This window comes from Theobroma cacao, chromosome 4 (genome assembly GCF_053813885.1).
Source record: "Theobroma cacao isolate CCN51 chromosome 4, ASM5381388v1, whole genome shotgun sequence".
NCBI classification, from domain to species: Eukaryota; Viridiplantae; Streptophyta; class Magnoliopsida; order Malvales; family Malvaceae; genus Theobroma; species Theobroma cacao.
This window is the reverse complement of record NC_142642.1, coordinates 3,838,313-3,854,313: the sequence shown is the minus strand read 5'-3', so window position 1 is coordinate 3,854,313 and position 16,001 is coordinate 3,838,313. Positions and strand designations below refer to the sequence as shown.

At 35.5% G+C, this 16,001-nt stretch overlaps 2 protein-coding genes and 1 long non-coding RNA gene across 4 annotated transcripts; all 3 read right to left on the bottom strand.

Moving 5' to 3' along the window:
- Positions 1 to 736: 736 nt before the first annotated feature.
- Positions 737 to 3,073, bottom strand: LOC148763070 (uncharacterized). 2 transcript variants are annotated; one of them, XR_016026022.1, is made up of 4 exons: positions 2,952 to 3,073; positions 2,242 to 2,321; positions 1,306 to 1,373; positions 737 to 880 (listed from the first exon to the last, which is right to left on the bottom strand). It is a non-coding gene; the product is annotated as an uncharacterized LOC148763070 (long non-coding RNA). The 2 variants fall into 2 exon arrangements; XR_016026021.1 differs by lacking the exon at positions 737 to 880 and having other exon boundaries at positions 1,254 to 1,373.
- A 2,519-nt stretch (positions 3,074 to 5,592) lies between these two features.
- LOC148763069 (uncharacterized) lies at positions 5,593 to 6,222 on the bottom strand. Its single transcript, XM_088805412.1, has 2 exons — positions 6,041 to 6,222; positions 5,593 to 5,929 (listed from the first exon to the last, which is right to left on the bottom strand). The coding sequence occupies exons 1-2, from the start codon at positions 6,220 to 6,222 to the stop codon at positions 5,593 to 5,595; spliced, it is 519 nt and encodes a 172-aa protein (XP_088661538.1).
- Positions 6,223 to 13,051: 6,829 nt separating this feature from the next.
- On the bottom strand, positions 13,052 to 15,900 carry LOC18601197 (Pentatricopeptide repeat (PPR) superfamily protein). Its single transcript, XM_018119598.2, has one exon. The coding sequence runs from the start codon at positions 15,268 to 15,270 to the stop codon at positions 13,477 to 13,479; it is 1,794 nt and encodes a 597-aa protein (XP_017975087.1). The 5' UTR covers positions 15,271 to 15,900; the 3' UTR covers positions 13,052 to 13,476.
- Positions 15,901 to 16,001: the final 101 nt, after the last annotated feature.

Below are 16,001 nucleotides of genomic sequence, written 5' to 3'. Positions count from 1 at the left end.
TTCTTGCAGTTAGATCATTAGCTTTATGGAGACTTATGAAACTCATTTCATAATCTCCTAATCACCTTGGCCAATGATTTGATTAAGCTAATGTCAACCAAGAACTAATGAGATATTTCCCCTCGAATCACTTGGGGTAATGATTCTTATCTTGATCACTCATTTGCCTTCATATGCTTCATACTATACTAAAAAACATCCTGTTTTGGCATCCTTGATTAGGCACCCATAAAGATGAAATCAAAGCATAGTACTCCACATACAAGACAACCTGATGTCTCAAGTCTAGGGAGTAGTTACACAATTGACACATGAGAAGTATTGCATAGACACTTGAGTGAGGTACCAAATGCACTTCTCACGGCGGGTCATGTTCAGTGAACTTGCTTTCCCACGGCAAGCACCCACATGCTAGTTCCAAGTATCTATATACTTCAACCTATGAGAACGATTACTTACTTCACAAGTAATGAACATAACATGTGCCAATCTTTGAGCATTATTGATGCCTTGTCTCAATAATACAATGATCAGAAACTTTTAGGAATAATGCTTTAATGCATAAGGATATCATACTTGTATCCCAATACAATTCCTTTACAAGGCATATATAGTTCCATGATCTACATAAGTAAAAAAAGTAATTAAATTACAAACTTATGGATAAAGAACTACCTCAATGTTATTATGAATAACAAAATGTCATACATGAATATCTCAAAATTGTAATTCCCATACAACCACAAAATTAGCTTGTAGTGTCACTACCCGGAACTCCCCATCGAGCCCGTGACAACCGCCGCGAAGCCTCGACAAACATTCTTCACCCCGAATGTCGATCGAAACCTCGCAAGGCTCTCGTATAAGCTTTCGCACTTCCCTGGTGAGCAATAGTTATCAAATATCAAAATACGAAGGATTACAAATCATTTTCAAATCATAACATAACATTTTTTTTTGGCTCACAGGGGCATTTTCGTCATTTTTGTCGAAAATCTCGAAACATGCTAAAAATGTAGTAAGTAAGCCGAAAATATATATTTAATGATTTAAAAACAAATTAAATATCTAAAACATTCATTTGAAGTGAAAATTTGACCATTTGAATATAATAAAAATATTCAATAAAATAAACTATTTTCTTATAAAATAATTTTCATAAAACTATCGGTACATAATTCTTATAGCGTAAAAGTTAATTATATTTATATATACTATAAAACAAATAACCAAAGCATAAAATTTCTTTTACAGTGACACGTGGGCCCACATCTAACCAAAATGCATCGGAAGTTGGAAACCTACAGCTTTTACCGATTCGAGTCCAAATGAAAGTCCTTGTCAAAGTCAGCTAACTATGGAATTCCCTGAGCCTGAAATGTGAGGAAATGAGGGTGGTGAGATTATAAAATCCCAGTGAGTAAACAGATACCATCTAAACTATCTAAAGTCGAGTAAATGGAGACAATTAAAATAAATCATCATACTGTAATTTTATTACCTTTCAACTCTTTTCAACCAAATAAAATCAATCCATAAAAATCGAGAAATCAACTTGGCTTATGAATTTCTTAAAACTTTGGCTCGTGCCAAAACTCATACTCGGTGATACCTTGCGCAGGGCATCTAACCGAGTCTGCCAAGGCTGTTAAAATCTTGTATACACTTAAAATATATTTTAGTTTGAGAAAAATACAGCCGTTCCTTGGCGTTGGCTGAGTTCCCCTTCACGTGGTGGTTTGGCGTGAAGTGAACCCTAAGCTATACCCCAGGAGATACCCTACACGCCTCTCCGTTCAAGGTAATAATATAATGGAGTTTACCGTGCCCCTCTAATAGGCTGATCCACGGAACCCCCTCTGCAGTAAATAATTAATATATAATCCACCAATCAATAAAATTCATTCTAGCATGACATGTCAATTTATTGCAACCTAGCCTCTCAAGGCTGAATACACAGTATAAATAATTCTAACACCAAAATCAGTTTAGCCATTCATGCTCATTTATTATCATAAGCCATTCAATTCAAAACCATAAATTTGCAACACAAACTAGCAATCTCCAATTACTCTATTTTCAAAACTAATATTCGATTTTCCAGAAAATTTATAAAATCATTTTATAAAATCACAATTTCTCTTAAAACATAGCAATTTACCATTTAAACTCATTTTTCATAAAATCACATAGTTGTATAAAACTACTCTAGATAATTAAGACGATAATAAGTTCACTCACAGTTCTAGGAGTCGATGTACTCCTAATCTCAGTCTCCAAGCACAATCTCTGTACTTTTACCAGTGTACTTTGTTCACCACCTATCCACAATGTACAATACATAATTCACCACATCAATACTTGACCATTATAAAATCAATTCAGGCTCGGTATATATGCATGATATGATATACAACTTATCCGACAACCGCTTAAATGCGGTGTTGACCTAATTCGGCCTATTATCTCCAATTTAACTCCAAATCAATTCTTCTCACTTTCTACACTCCAATTATAACTAAATTACCTCCATGACTGTGAATGAGATTCAATTTATCAATCTCGGTAGCAAATTACGAAAATACCCCTAGTGGGTAAAAATCGTATTTTTGCTCCGAAAATTTCCATTATTTTTCTAGGCTCATAATTCATCATTATTCATCATAATTCCTCAAATAAACATCAAGATCATCAGCCAATATTCCCCTAGAAAATTCGGCTAATAATGGTAATGGAGGAAAATAAATTCTTTTCTTGTTGTTTTGTTCCTAAATATGCTAAACTAACTTAAAACACTAACATAACTTAAAATCAAATTAATCTAACAACTTTCTCTCTCCTAACCCATTTTTTCAGAATTGAATTCATCATGAAAACATGTAATTTAATCATGAAAAATAAAGAGAAATGCTTGGGAATAAGAAAACTCAAGCTTAATAGAAAAATCTCACATTTTTCACTTAATTTCCTTGAAAATTCACACTTTTTCTTTGATTTTCTCTTTCTAGGATTTTGTTTTTGTTTTCTCTCTCTTCTTGCTGGTTTGGCCGGCCATGGGGTGGAAGATGGGCTGATTTTATGCCTTTTTATAAAAAAATAATAAAATAATAAAGGTATGACACATGGCATCATGTCATTGGCCCGTTTTTAAAATTTTTAAAATTTTAATCCTTTTTATCTCCACCACACAATTAGTCAATGGTCAAAATGAGGATAGAGGAAGACCATGTGCTGGAAAAATGTTCTGGTGGTGGAAAATTACAATTTTGCCCCTGGGGTGGCAAAATTACCATTTTACCCTTTTACTCCAAATTATACCGAAATTAAAATTTTTCACTTCTAAACCTCAAATCTTACTCCAATAAGTCAAATTATACTCCAATAAGTCAAATGGGGCCAAAAAAATCATTTTTAAAATTCTCATTTTGTCCCCAAGTGGCAAATGACCATTTTACCCCTGGATAGCGAAAATTCCGGTTTGACTCCAAATTGATCATCGAACTCCGAATCACCATATTAAACCATTCTGGGACTTTAAAATTCTTAATTTCATTGTAAATTCTCTATTTGATCTAGTTCGAGGCTTAAATCAACTTTATTGTACCTCTAGGTACAATACCGACTTTTGTAAATTTTTCGGGACTCTCCTAGCATGCAAACATGCTTTCCATCACATGTATGTCATGATAAATATTTTTATAGAGTCAGGGTTGTCATCTTCTCCCCCACTTGGATCAACCATATGATCTTTCTTCTTGATTGACTTCGACATCCGGCTAAATATTAATATTTTAATATTATTTTATTAATAAAATATTATTTTATTCTAAAAATTTTATCTTGTCTCCTTGGTACCCAAAATACCTTATTATGCCTCAATTGACTTCCAAATCGCCTTTTATCTCACAAATTCTCCTCCGATAAAATTATTATTATTTTATTATTATTTTCTCACTTGCGAAATATTTTATCCTAAACTACTCCTTTCGTCTTTTATCACTTATAAACATTTTAATTGACCTCAATTTGCATTCGATCAACTTTATTTATCACCATATCAAAGTATGGGGTATTTCATGTAGGGCTTATACTAACAATCTCCCACTAGCACTAAAGCCAATCGCCTATGTATCTAATACCAATGTTCTCAACATGACAATTATGCTTCTACTGGGATAGTGTTTTAGTGAGAGGATCAGCAATATTATCCTCAGTGGGTATACGCTCTATGCAAATGTCTCATCTTTCAATGATCTTCCTGATCACATGGTAACGCTGCAATACATGTTTGGATTTCTGATGAGACCTTGGTTCCTTTGCTTGTGCAATGGCTCCATTGTTATCACAATACAAAGGTATTGGATCAACAATGCTAGGAACCATATCTAGTTCAGTAATGAACTTTTTAATCCAAAGTGCCTCTTTCGCTGCCTCAGATGCAGAGATGTATTCGGCCTCGATTGTAGAATATATAGTCGTCTCTTGTTTGGAACTCTTCCAACTCACTGCACCTCCATTGTGTGTGAACACATATCCATTTTACGACTTGCTATCATCTTTGTCAGTTTAAAAGCTTGCATCCATATAACCCTTAACTTGGAGTTCACCTCATCCATAAACCAAAAATACATCCCTAGTTCTTCGTAAGTACTTCAGGATATTTTTCACAGTAATTCAATGACTTTCACCAGGATTAGCTTGGTATCTACTCGTGACACTCAAAGTGTAAGATACATTTTGTCTAGTGCAAAGCATCGCATACATGATAGATCCTATTGCTGAAGCATATGGGATCTTATCCATTCGATCTCTTTCTTCTTGATTCTTTGGACACATGTCTTTGGAGAGATAGATGCCTTGCGACATAGGCAAGTGTCCCTTCTTGGACTCCATCATGCTAAACCTCCTTAGCACCTTGTCTATGTATGTGGATTGGGAAAAACTTAGCAACCTTTTAGATTTATCTCTATAGATCTTTATTCCTAGAATGTAAGTTGCTTCTCCCAAATCCTTCATGGAGAATTGTTTGGACAACCAAATCTTCATAAATTGCAGCAATGGTATATCATTTCCTAAGAGTAATATGTCATCAACATATAGCACTAGAAAAATTATAACACTCCCACTAACCTTTTTATAGACACATGGCTCATCCTCATTTTTGATGAAGTCAAACCCTTTTATAGCTTCATCAAAATGGATGTTCTAATTCTGAGAAGCTTGCTTAAGTCTATAAATGGACTTTTAACGCTTGCACACTTTATTAGCATTAGCATTGGATATAAAACCTTCAGGTTGTGTCATGTACACTTTCTCTTGCAAGTTTCCATTAAGGAATGCAGTTTTTACATCCATTTGCTATATTTTATAATCATGGTGTGCAACAATTGCAAGCAAAATCCTAATGGATTTAAGCATAGCAATTAGTGAAAAGGTTTTTTCAAAGTCAATACCTTGTCTTTGTTTGTAACCTTTTGCTACCAGTCTAGCTTTAAAGGTATGCACCTTGCCATCTATATCGCTCTTTCTTTTAAAGACCCACTTGCACCCAATGGGTTTTGTCCCTTCAGGTGGATCCACCAAAGTCCATACTTAGTTGGTATCCATGGCATCCATTTCAGATTTCATGGCTTTTAGCCATTTCTCAAAATCGATGTCCAATATCGCCTCCTCATAGGATGTAGGCTCATCATTTATGGGCAATGCGTCTCTTTCCAAGAGAAATCCATATCTCTTTGGAGCTTGACGTATTCTACTAGACCTTTTGAGTGGTTGTGCCTTTTGAGATTGTAGTTGTATATCAGATGTCACAATCTCAAGTTCAAGTTCCAATGGAATGTCAATTTGTGGGACTTGAACTTCTTCAAGTACAACTTTACTCCCACTAGCCCTTTCATTTAGGAACTCTTTCTCAAGGAAAGTGGCATGCCTTGAGACAAACACCTTTTACTCAGTGGGATTATAGAAATAATATTCGTGAGTTTCTTTAAGATATCCCACAAATTTACATTTGTTTGATCTCGCTTCTAGCTTATTAGACATTGTACGCTTCACATAAGCAGTACATCCCCAAATCCTAGTATAAGATAAGTTGGGCATTTTCCTACTCCATATCTCATATGGTGTCTTATCAATTGATTTGGTAGGAACCTGGTTCAATATGCAAGCAGCAGTTTCTAGGGCATATCCCCAGAAATATATAGGAAGATCTACACGACTCATCATAGATCAAATCATGTCTAATAAAGTTCGATTCCTTCTCTCAAACACCCTATTATGCTGTGGAGTCCTTGGAGGAGTCCATTGTGTGAGAATCCCATTCTCTTTCAGATAATCCTGAAACTCTTGTCTAAGATATTATCCTCCTCGATCAGATCTAAGAGTGAGAATACTCTTTCCAGTTTGTTTCTCAACCTCTGTTCTATATTCTTTGAACTTGTGAAAGGATTCAGATATACATAACCATAGCGAGAATGGTCATCTGTGAAGGTGATGAAGTAGGAGTATCCTCCTCTAGCACTAGTATTCATAGGACCACATACATCTGAATGTACAAGTCCTAGTAACACCCCAACTCATTCACTTTTCTTGGTGAAAGGCGACTTGGTCATCTTACCAAGGAGACAACACTCACATGTTCCATAAGATTCATAATTAAATGGATCGATGTAACCTTATTTGTGTAACTTGGTTAAGCGAGTCTCATTGATGTGTCCAAGCCTACAGTGCCAGATATAGGATAGTTTTGGATAATCTTTTTTTGCTTTCTTGACCTCTATATTGAGTATGGGTCTCTTAGGATCAAGAATATATAGACTGTTCAAATGTGTCCTTGCACCATAATGCATCTCTCCCTTCGAGAAAGAACAACAATTGCCCATAATGCAAAATTTTATATCATCATATAATGCCAAGTATGACACATATATGATATTTCGAGATATGGAAGGAATATAGTAGCAGTCTCTTAATTCCAAGATCAACCTAGAAGGTAAAGGTATGGTAACTGTCCCCACAGCCGATGCAGCAACCTTTGCTCCATTTCCTACTCCTAGGACCACCTCTCCCTTTGTTAATCTTCTACTCGTTTCCAACACCTTCATGTCATTAAATAAGTGTGACCCACATCCAGTATCTAATACCCATGATGACAGATCAATAGTAGATAGATTTACTTCAATCATATACATGGTCAAAGGTAAAACTTTTACTAGTTTTTCATTCTTTGTCCTTGTCAAGAAGGTAAGGATATCTTCCTTAATAACATATATTCTAAATAGATATTTGAAAACATTTCTCAACTTGATATACCAGTCCAAACATTTTGGCCTGAATTTCAAGATGACATCAAGTATGTGGCGCAAAGTAATGTGTATTCGCATTTTAACAACCTAGACATTTAAAGAACGTTTATGAGTGATCATGTATTATAATCAATTAAGATGAGATAGTAAATCTTAAATTGATTACTCCCACTATTTTTTTCAAGATGATAACCCTCCATATCATCTCGAGAGATCTCTACAAGGATTCTCTTAGTGGGCTAAGATCCTTATCCATTCTAATCATGGCCTTGAGTGTGCTCAACAAACCATGATAGTTGGATTAGATAGGTAACTGAGCTTACCAATTGTATCTCTATACAACTCCTAGATCAACTAGGTGACAACACATTGCCTAAACATATCATATATGTTTCGCCCAGCCATTGCCTCTAGTTTCCAAGCATCCGAATTTTATGAAACTAGTTGAGTAAGACCCACCAATAGCTCAAACATACTCGTGTAAAAGTGTGACCTTGAGTGTGCTCAACAAGTCTCCGATTAAAAGAGCAGCCAGGTTGTCTTGCTATATGGTGGAAGGCAACTTAATCATGCATGGCATGTGACTCAATATTTACCAAGGGATTTTCTTATTTTTAACTTAGTTAAGGTCTCATCTTTGCATGCATAGCATTTATTAATTGCATAAATAAATCTATCTCATGCATACTACTTTGGCTGATTATGGACTTTATCTATACTAATTTCCTTGAGCCATCGAAGGAAATTAGCTTGGTCCAACCTAGGGGATAACATTCAACATATTGTAATCTTCCTCTTTGTATCTTCACGGCACCTTTAGGTCTTCATCGTCGAATTGTAAAATAACTTTTAAACGAATCCTAATTCTACACTTATATGTAACTAATTACATTTTAGTAAAGAAACCTCGTGGTACATCCGAGGGGAGTATTTTACAATTCCAGAAAATCGAGAGAAAGGCAGGGTGCGCAGACCCTATTTAATAAATAAATATCATAATAAAATTTAACCATACATCCACAATCATATTGGGCCTAGTCCATAATCATCCACATTCATCCATCCACATGAACATAAAATTAAAACTATGTCTTATTCTAATTGTTAATTATATGAGGCATCCGAATTAGTGTACAACTAATTTCGAGTTCATTTTTTTTAATTCCATGTATGGAAACAGTTTTCCACATATGGAAAGTCTTTACTAATCAATATTAGTAATATTATCCATTCCTAATCTCATTAGGATTAGAATTAAAAGATTATTAAAAATTAAAACATTTTTAATTTGTAATCTTTAAACGTTTTAAGTAACTTTTACTAATCCTTTTAAATTAAAGATTATATGTTTTCAATTATCTAATCTCATTAGATAATTTAAATATAATATTTAAGACAACATTATCTTTAATTATATTTAAGTGTCCTATTCCAATTTCACTTCTTAAAAGAAGGAAATTAATTCATGATATGTATCTTGTCCATATTTATCACACTCCCATATTTGTATGAATCAAATTCCTAAATTTATGGATGTGATGAATTAAATCCTGATATCCTTATTTTAAGGAATCAAATTTCCTAATTTAAATATATCAAAATTTATCTTTCTAGAACTTTTCCATAAGATATTGTTTAGAAAATTAGAGTTTTTAATTGCACCAATTTATGCTGCAAATATGGACACTAAAATCCCAAAAACCATGACTTTACAATATTCTGGTAGCAGTGTACCAGTAACAGTTTTATGGCTTGATGCGGCATCAAATCAGGGAATTTAATTCCCAAATTTTAACCATGGTCAGCTAACATATGGAACCTTTCCATATTAAAATTTTATAATTTTTGGACTTGATTTAGTTGGTCAAAACCCCAAAAAAACGCAGCCTATGTATCCTGTACATAGCTGTAGTTTTTGGGTTGCATATGTGGCATTATGATGGCATAAATCAAGGGATTAAATCCCTTAATTTTAGTGATCTTTCCAGGCATCTTTTTAACATATTCAAACTTTAAAATTTATCCAAAAAGGTATAACAATTGCACAATTTTAGGACCATTTGAAGATTACTTTCTCAGCAAAATCATGACATGAAACTACTGCTGGCAGCAATGGTTTCAGCCATGATTTCACGGCCTTTCCTTCACCATTTTCAGCTGGTAATTAACCATATTGAAACAATTTCAATGTAGATTACTTCCAAATTTTTTCAGAATTTTTGGAGGCTTTTAGACCCCTGTTAAAAACTGACAATCAAACCACATGCAAATCTAAACAGAATTGAATTCTATCACCAAACCGCATCTTGTTTCCCATGAATTCGAATCCTTTTCTTGCTAAACTCTTTTGTGCATCTCATGCACATATTGTTCTGCAAAATTGAGACACTTAAACAAGATTAGTTGTTGAAATAAATAAGTATTAAAAATCAAAACTCGAATATGTGATAAACTACTTTAAAATATAATCAAAATTTAACACTTACTTGCTCTCTTCCAAATCCCTCACACCCAATCAGAATTGAAATTAACAATAACAAGACATACCTTTGCATTAAAACGAGCCAAGGGAGGCTCTGGTACCACTGCTAGGAACGACATGATTAGAGCATCAACGCAGCAGAATAAAAAATTTGAAATAAAATAAAAACCATGCCTCATACTTTTGGATCACCTTAGTTGTTTAATGCAAAGTTAAGCATCACATAAAATAAAAAAATTTTACCTTTCCAAATGATATCGTAATCAAATGGATTCCTTTTAGTGACAAAACGTGAACACCTTTTATGTGAAAGAATCCCAGCCACTCAATCGCTTGGCCTCCAATGATGCACACACGATTGCAACGGATCTTTCTCAAGGAGAGAACTTTATGCCATGGGCTTGTGCTAGCAAGTGGATAACGATTTGTCCTCTTTTCTTCTTTGATTTCCAGCAAAGAATCAAAGGAGAAGTTTTCAAAAGAAAATAAACTTCTCAAGAGTGGCAACACTCAAGAGAAAATCTTTTTTTTCTTTGTTTCCTTCTCCTTAAAGAAAAAGAGTGGCTATAATGTGATATTTATATCTAGGTTTAACTTATTGAAATTTGCAAAATAAGTCTTTAATATTATAACAATTATAATATTTAACCAATACCTAATTAAACTCTTTTAATTAGGTCCTTAGTAGTTAAAACCTAGAATTTGATTTAAGTCTAACTTAAATCATCACACTTTCAATTTAATCCAAATTGCAACCTTTGTGTGTAACCCATTAGGTTCTTAACATATTGACAATGGAATTGAATTATAATATTATTAATTAATTAATTTAAATGAATCATATTCAATTTTAAATTAACTAATTCAATTCCATAGACCATGATTGGTATCTAGCAATGCATCATGGCCAACCAATTGTTAGGAGAGTCAAAAGATTCTTTGACAACCCTTCAGTGTACAGTTTTTCAGTGTAATTCATTCCCTCATCATATATCCCGAAGATAATAAGAACTTGGTGCAGTGCCTACTCTTATTGATCTCCATATTTGTTCTTGCAGTTAGATCATTAGTTTTATGGAGACTTATGAAACTCATTTCATAATCTCCTAATCACCTTGACCAAGGATTTGATTAAGCTAATGTAAACCAAAAACTAATGAGATATTTTCCTCGAATCACTTGGGGTGATGATTCCTATCTTGACCACTCATTTGCCTTCATATGCTTCATACTATACTAAAAAATATCTTATTTTGGCATCCTTGATTAGACACCCATAAGGATGAAATCAAAGCATAGTACTCCACATACAAGACAACCTGATGTCTCAAGTCTAGGGAGTAGTTACACAACTGACACATGAGAAGTATTGTATAAATACTTGAGTGAGGTACCAAATGCACTTCTCACGGCGGTCATGTTCAGTGAACTCGCACTCCCACGGCAAGCACCCACATGCTAGTTCCAAGTATCTCTATACTTCAACCTATGAGAACGATTGCTTACTTCACAAGTAAGGAACATAACATGTGCCAATCTTTGAGCATTATTGATGCCATGTCTCAATAATACAATGATCAGGAACTTTTAAGAACAATGCTTTAATGCATAAGGATTTTATAATTGTATCCCAATACAATTTCTTTGCAAGGCATATATAGTTTCATGGGCTTTATCTACATAAGTAAAAAAAGTAATTAAATTACAAACTTATGGATAAAGAACTACCTCAATGTTATTATGAATAACAAAATGTCATACATGAATATCTCAAAATTGCAATTCCTATACAACCACAGATTGGCTTGTAGGGATTATACTAACATATTTATCTTCCCAAAGATTATTCGTGGAATTTTTAGAAGGAAGAAGAGAAGTCAGGTGGTTGAGCCTGAAGATGCCAAAGATATGACAACCTAAAAATAACTAGAAAAGGAGAATTTTGCATGCAGGAGTACGCTGCTTTAGGCTAGACATAATTTCCAGCAAGTTTTTTTTTTTTAATAATCATAATAATTTTACGTAGATAGATTCTTGAAAATGTTATATATATATATATATATATTCCACTTACAATAGTTAAAACGAATAGAGAATTAAAGATTGCGCTTCGAAGATTCTCTTTGAATGCACTTGAATTCAATCCAAAAAAACACAAAATGGAAATGAAGAACGAGAGAGTTTAAGCATGATTGATTGTTAGATACCTCCTTATATGTTTCCCCTTCGTATTTTTATTGCCGTTATCTTCTTTTTATCCTTTAAACTGTGCCATCAGAATAATGGGTTGTTATCCAGGTAAATGACGATGTACGTAGACTCTCTAGTGAAACGAAGGGATCTTCTTCTATGAATGGCTTCTTGTTGAGGCATTTAGGCTCAGTGACCTGCGGCTGAGTTTTGCACGAGGGTCCAAGCAATCGCACTGGACCCTAAGGACACCAGTGGCCCAACTGCATCCACCTCCAAATTTATTCTGTGACATATGCGCACGAACGTGTTTTATTCTTGGCTTTTCAGGTGGGAAAGATGGGCATGTGAAGTCATTTTCATTCATACAAATCTCTTGCAAGCACCACAAAAAGTGGCTGCATGTGATTTACGTATCATCAAACTTTTCCGTGTATACAAATAGTGCTACGAGACAACGTATTGAGACCTTAGTAAGGTGCTAAAAACAGATGCATAATGACTTTTTAGAAGGGCCAGAGGTCAAGCACCCTTAGCTATCTTCATGCTGAATCAATTTGAAAGCCTTACATTTGAGCCCCTGTCCCAGTCACTATTTAATTTTTGGGCTCTACCGTATGGAAGCTTGATTATCACCAAGGTTCATGATCTGATTCACATACACAATCCCTAGGCTCAGGCTTGACTTTTCAACGAGCTTGGGGCTGAAAATCAAGTTGAGGGTGCTGGTTATCTTGATGTTCACTGACAGATCTTACCTTGCCTTGTAAACAATTTGATTGGATCAAAATACATGACTTCAGTTTACGAGCACTCTCCCTCGATTTGTAGCTGTTTTATTCTTGTAACAGTTACCACCATCTTGAGAGTTCCCTAGCACAATGGTCAAAGCTACACAGGAAATATCACTTCCAAAGTTCCAAGACAACCAGGCTATGTTACACCACCGTTGGTTCCCACGAGTGATTGCTTACTCCTATTTTGCCAGAAATGTTACATAAAATTCATTGTCCAGGATCTCAATCAACGTTGCTATCCAGAAGATCAAGGTAATCAACTGTATTGAACTTCAAAGTTTGCTAGAAAAAACAAAATTCATGTTGTTGAATCATCTTTAAACAATCATGTCACAGGACCATTACCCTCTTCCCAAAAGACTAACCTGATAAGGAATGCAATGCCCACATTTACAAACTTTCTAAGATCCCCTACCTGCCCGATGTGAGAATAAAGCATACTACCTACTTCTTTTGAAGATGACCACTCCTACCTGCCTCCCATTTGGAGGTGATTGGCGTAGGTCAAGTCTAAGTCGAGTCCACTTTGTCATAAAATCACTATCCTCTTTCCAAAATGCCAACGTCATAAGGTGTGCAATGCCCACGCTTATAAGCTTTCTAAGATTCCCTACCTGACCAATATGGGATGAAACATTCCGCCTACTTCTTTTGAAATGCTGGGCGTGACAATAGGCACTTAGCAAACCTACTCTCAAAAGGGTTACCTATGTTTTGAAGATCTACCAATCTGGCTAATTAGTGATTTATAAGAAGCATAATCTGCTACCAGCCCCATCTCACTTTTTAATCTGTTGAAATCTTTTGGATTTCCCTTCTTGCAATGACCATCTAATAGAATGTTGTACGTAATGTCATCTGGAACAACCCCCAAACCAATCATAGCATCTAACAGCATATTAGCATTTTTCATTTGCCCTAGTTTGCAGAGTCCATTCATAAGAACATTATAGGTTATAACACCAGGCACATGGCCATCACTCTGCATCTCCTTAAGCAACTTAAAACCTATTTTTACATTGCCTTTCTTACAAAATCCATCAATGACCATAGTATACGTAGCATCATCTGGTTTCATACCAGCACTTAACATCTCCCTCAATGTTCTTTCAGCATCGATGAGTCTTCCCTCCCTGCACAACCCTGAAATAAGGGCTGTGAAAGCCACATTATCAAGCTCAATACCATGCTTAACCATTTCATCCCTAATCTCAATTGCCAACTCCATATTTCCCTCCTTACAAAATCCATCTATAAGTATCGTGTAAGTGAACTTGTCAGGCTTCAAACCTCTCAAACTCATCTCAGCAATAAGATTCTTTGCCTCTTTTAAATCCCCAGCCTTGCAAAGGCCATTGATAAGTGTATTGAACATAACCAAATCAGGCTTTAAGCCTTTTGACAATATCCGCTGATATGTTGTCATGGCTAAATCAATTCTTCCATTCTTGCACTGTCCATCAATTAAGGTAGTGAAAGTAACATCATTTGGAACCAACCCTCTGTTACACATTTCTTCAAACAACCCATTCGCATCATCCAGCCTACTCTCCTTACACAACCCATTAATCAAAACACTGTAAGTAAAAACATCAGGACGGATTCCACTATCTTCCATAGCCCTTTTCAACCTAAACCCTTCTCCTAAATTCCCTGATTTACAATACCCATTGATCAAAGTATTGAAACTGACAACTGTAGCACGCAAACCTCTCTTTCCAATTTCATTAAACACCATTTGGGCATCTTTGATTTGACTCACTCTACACAATTTATGCATCAAAATATTAAAATTATACACACTGGGCGAAAACCCATAATCCAAAATTTCCAAATAAAATCCCAAACTCACCATTGGATAACTTATCTTCATCATTCTATCAAGCAAATATTTACAACCCTGAAATGGTAATTTAAATTTATGCTTTCTTACCAACCTAAAGCACTGAATAGCATCAGGAACAAAACCCAAATCCTTATACGCAATCATTAAAGAATCAAAAACAAAGCCACACTGATGGGTACCTTTAGTTTCGATAATCGAAGTAAAAACCAAAGAAGCCGAGCCTTTTCCTTTACGAGAGACTAAAAAATGGAGAAGAGACTGTGCTTGATGGAACATTTTGTGGGCAATAAGGAAATGAGCCATGGTGGAATAGGAGCGAAGCGTGTGGCGAAAGGGGGGATGGGAAGAAAGGAAGTTGAAGAAGGAGAGGAGGGAGAGTGGGGATAGAGAGTGAGGGTTGAGGGTGATGAGGTTGATGACATGAGAGGGAGTAAGGGAAGGGAGGAGTTTTTTGAGAGATATGTGAAGCGGCTTTGTTTGGGAGCTTCTAATTGCTTGAGAGAGCGTGGTGAGAATTGGGTCTTCTTGGTGAGGCAAAGGGGGAGAGTACCAGGGAGTGGAGGAGGAAGAGGAGAAGAAGAAGAAACAACAGAGTTGGGCAGGAGAGGGAGTCGGAGATTTCGATTTTCTTCCGATTTCAAGTGTCAGCATGATTGAATTCCTGCCAAAATAACAACGAAGAGAAAGGGAAGGTGGCACTATCAGATCCGCGGCAATGGAGAGAATGAAAAGAGGACAGGTGCGGTGGAGCAGAGAAGAAAAAGGGCGGAGAAATACCCGAAGGAATTGAAAACAAAGAAGAAAAACACAAGAGACTAAAAGAAAACAACTGAGATGAGACGATAGCAGTAGATATTTAATTTATTTTTTTATTTTTCAAAAGATAACAAGTTCCCCTCTCTCCCTTTCTCACTCCGGCTCCACCGCAGCTGGAGCGGGTCACCAGCTGCCACTGCACGACGCCACCTTCCCCCATTAATCTGTCCTCCTCGTCTACTTTCTTTCTCCCTCTCGGTTATAAGTGAAAACTGCCTTGGATTTGCATTCACTTATAGTACAAGAGAGATGATGACAAAATAAGATAAACTTCTTAGTTTGATTTGGAGATAAAAGTTTCCCTGTTCAGTTCTTCTCGACCCTGCAGCTTTTTAACCTGTCAAAGATTAGTTCCCTTCCTAATCTCGGCTAATGCATTCCCTCCTATCCAAGCATGATGATTTGAATGTGTTGAGACAGTGGCAGCTAGCTGTTGCATTACATGCTCGCTGTCTAAATTATGAGAAATAATCCACTTCATAAATTTACTTCAAAAATAACTTTTAATACAAAATTAATTGTTCTTATCAACTTTTGTCATTGACTTGATCATGTGCAACTATGAA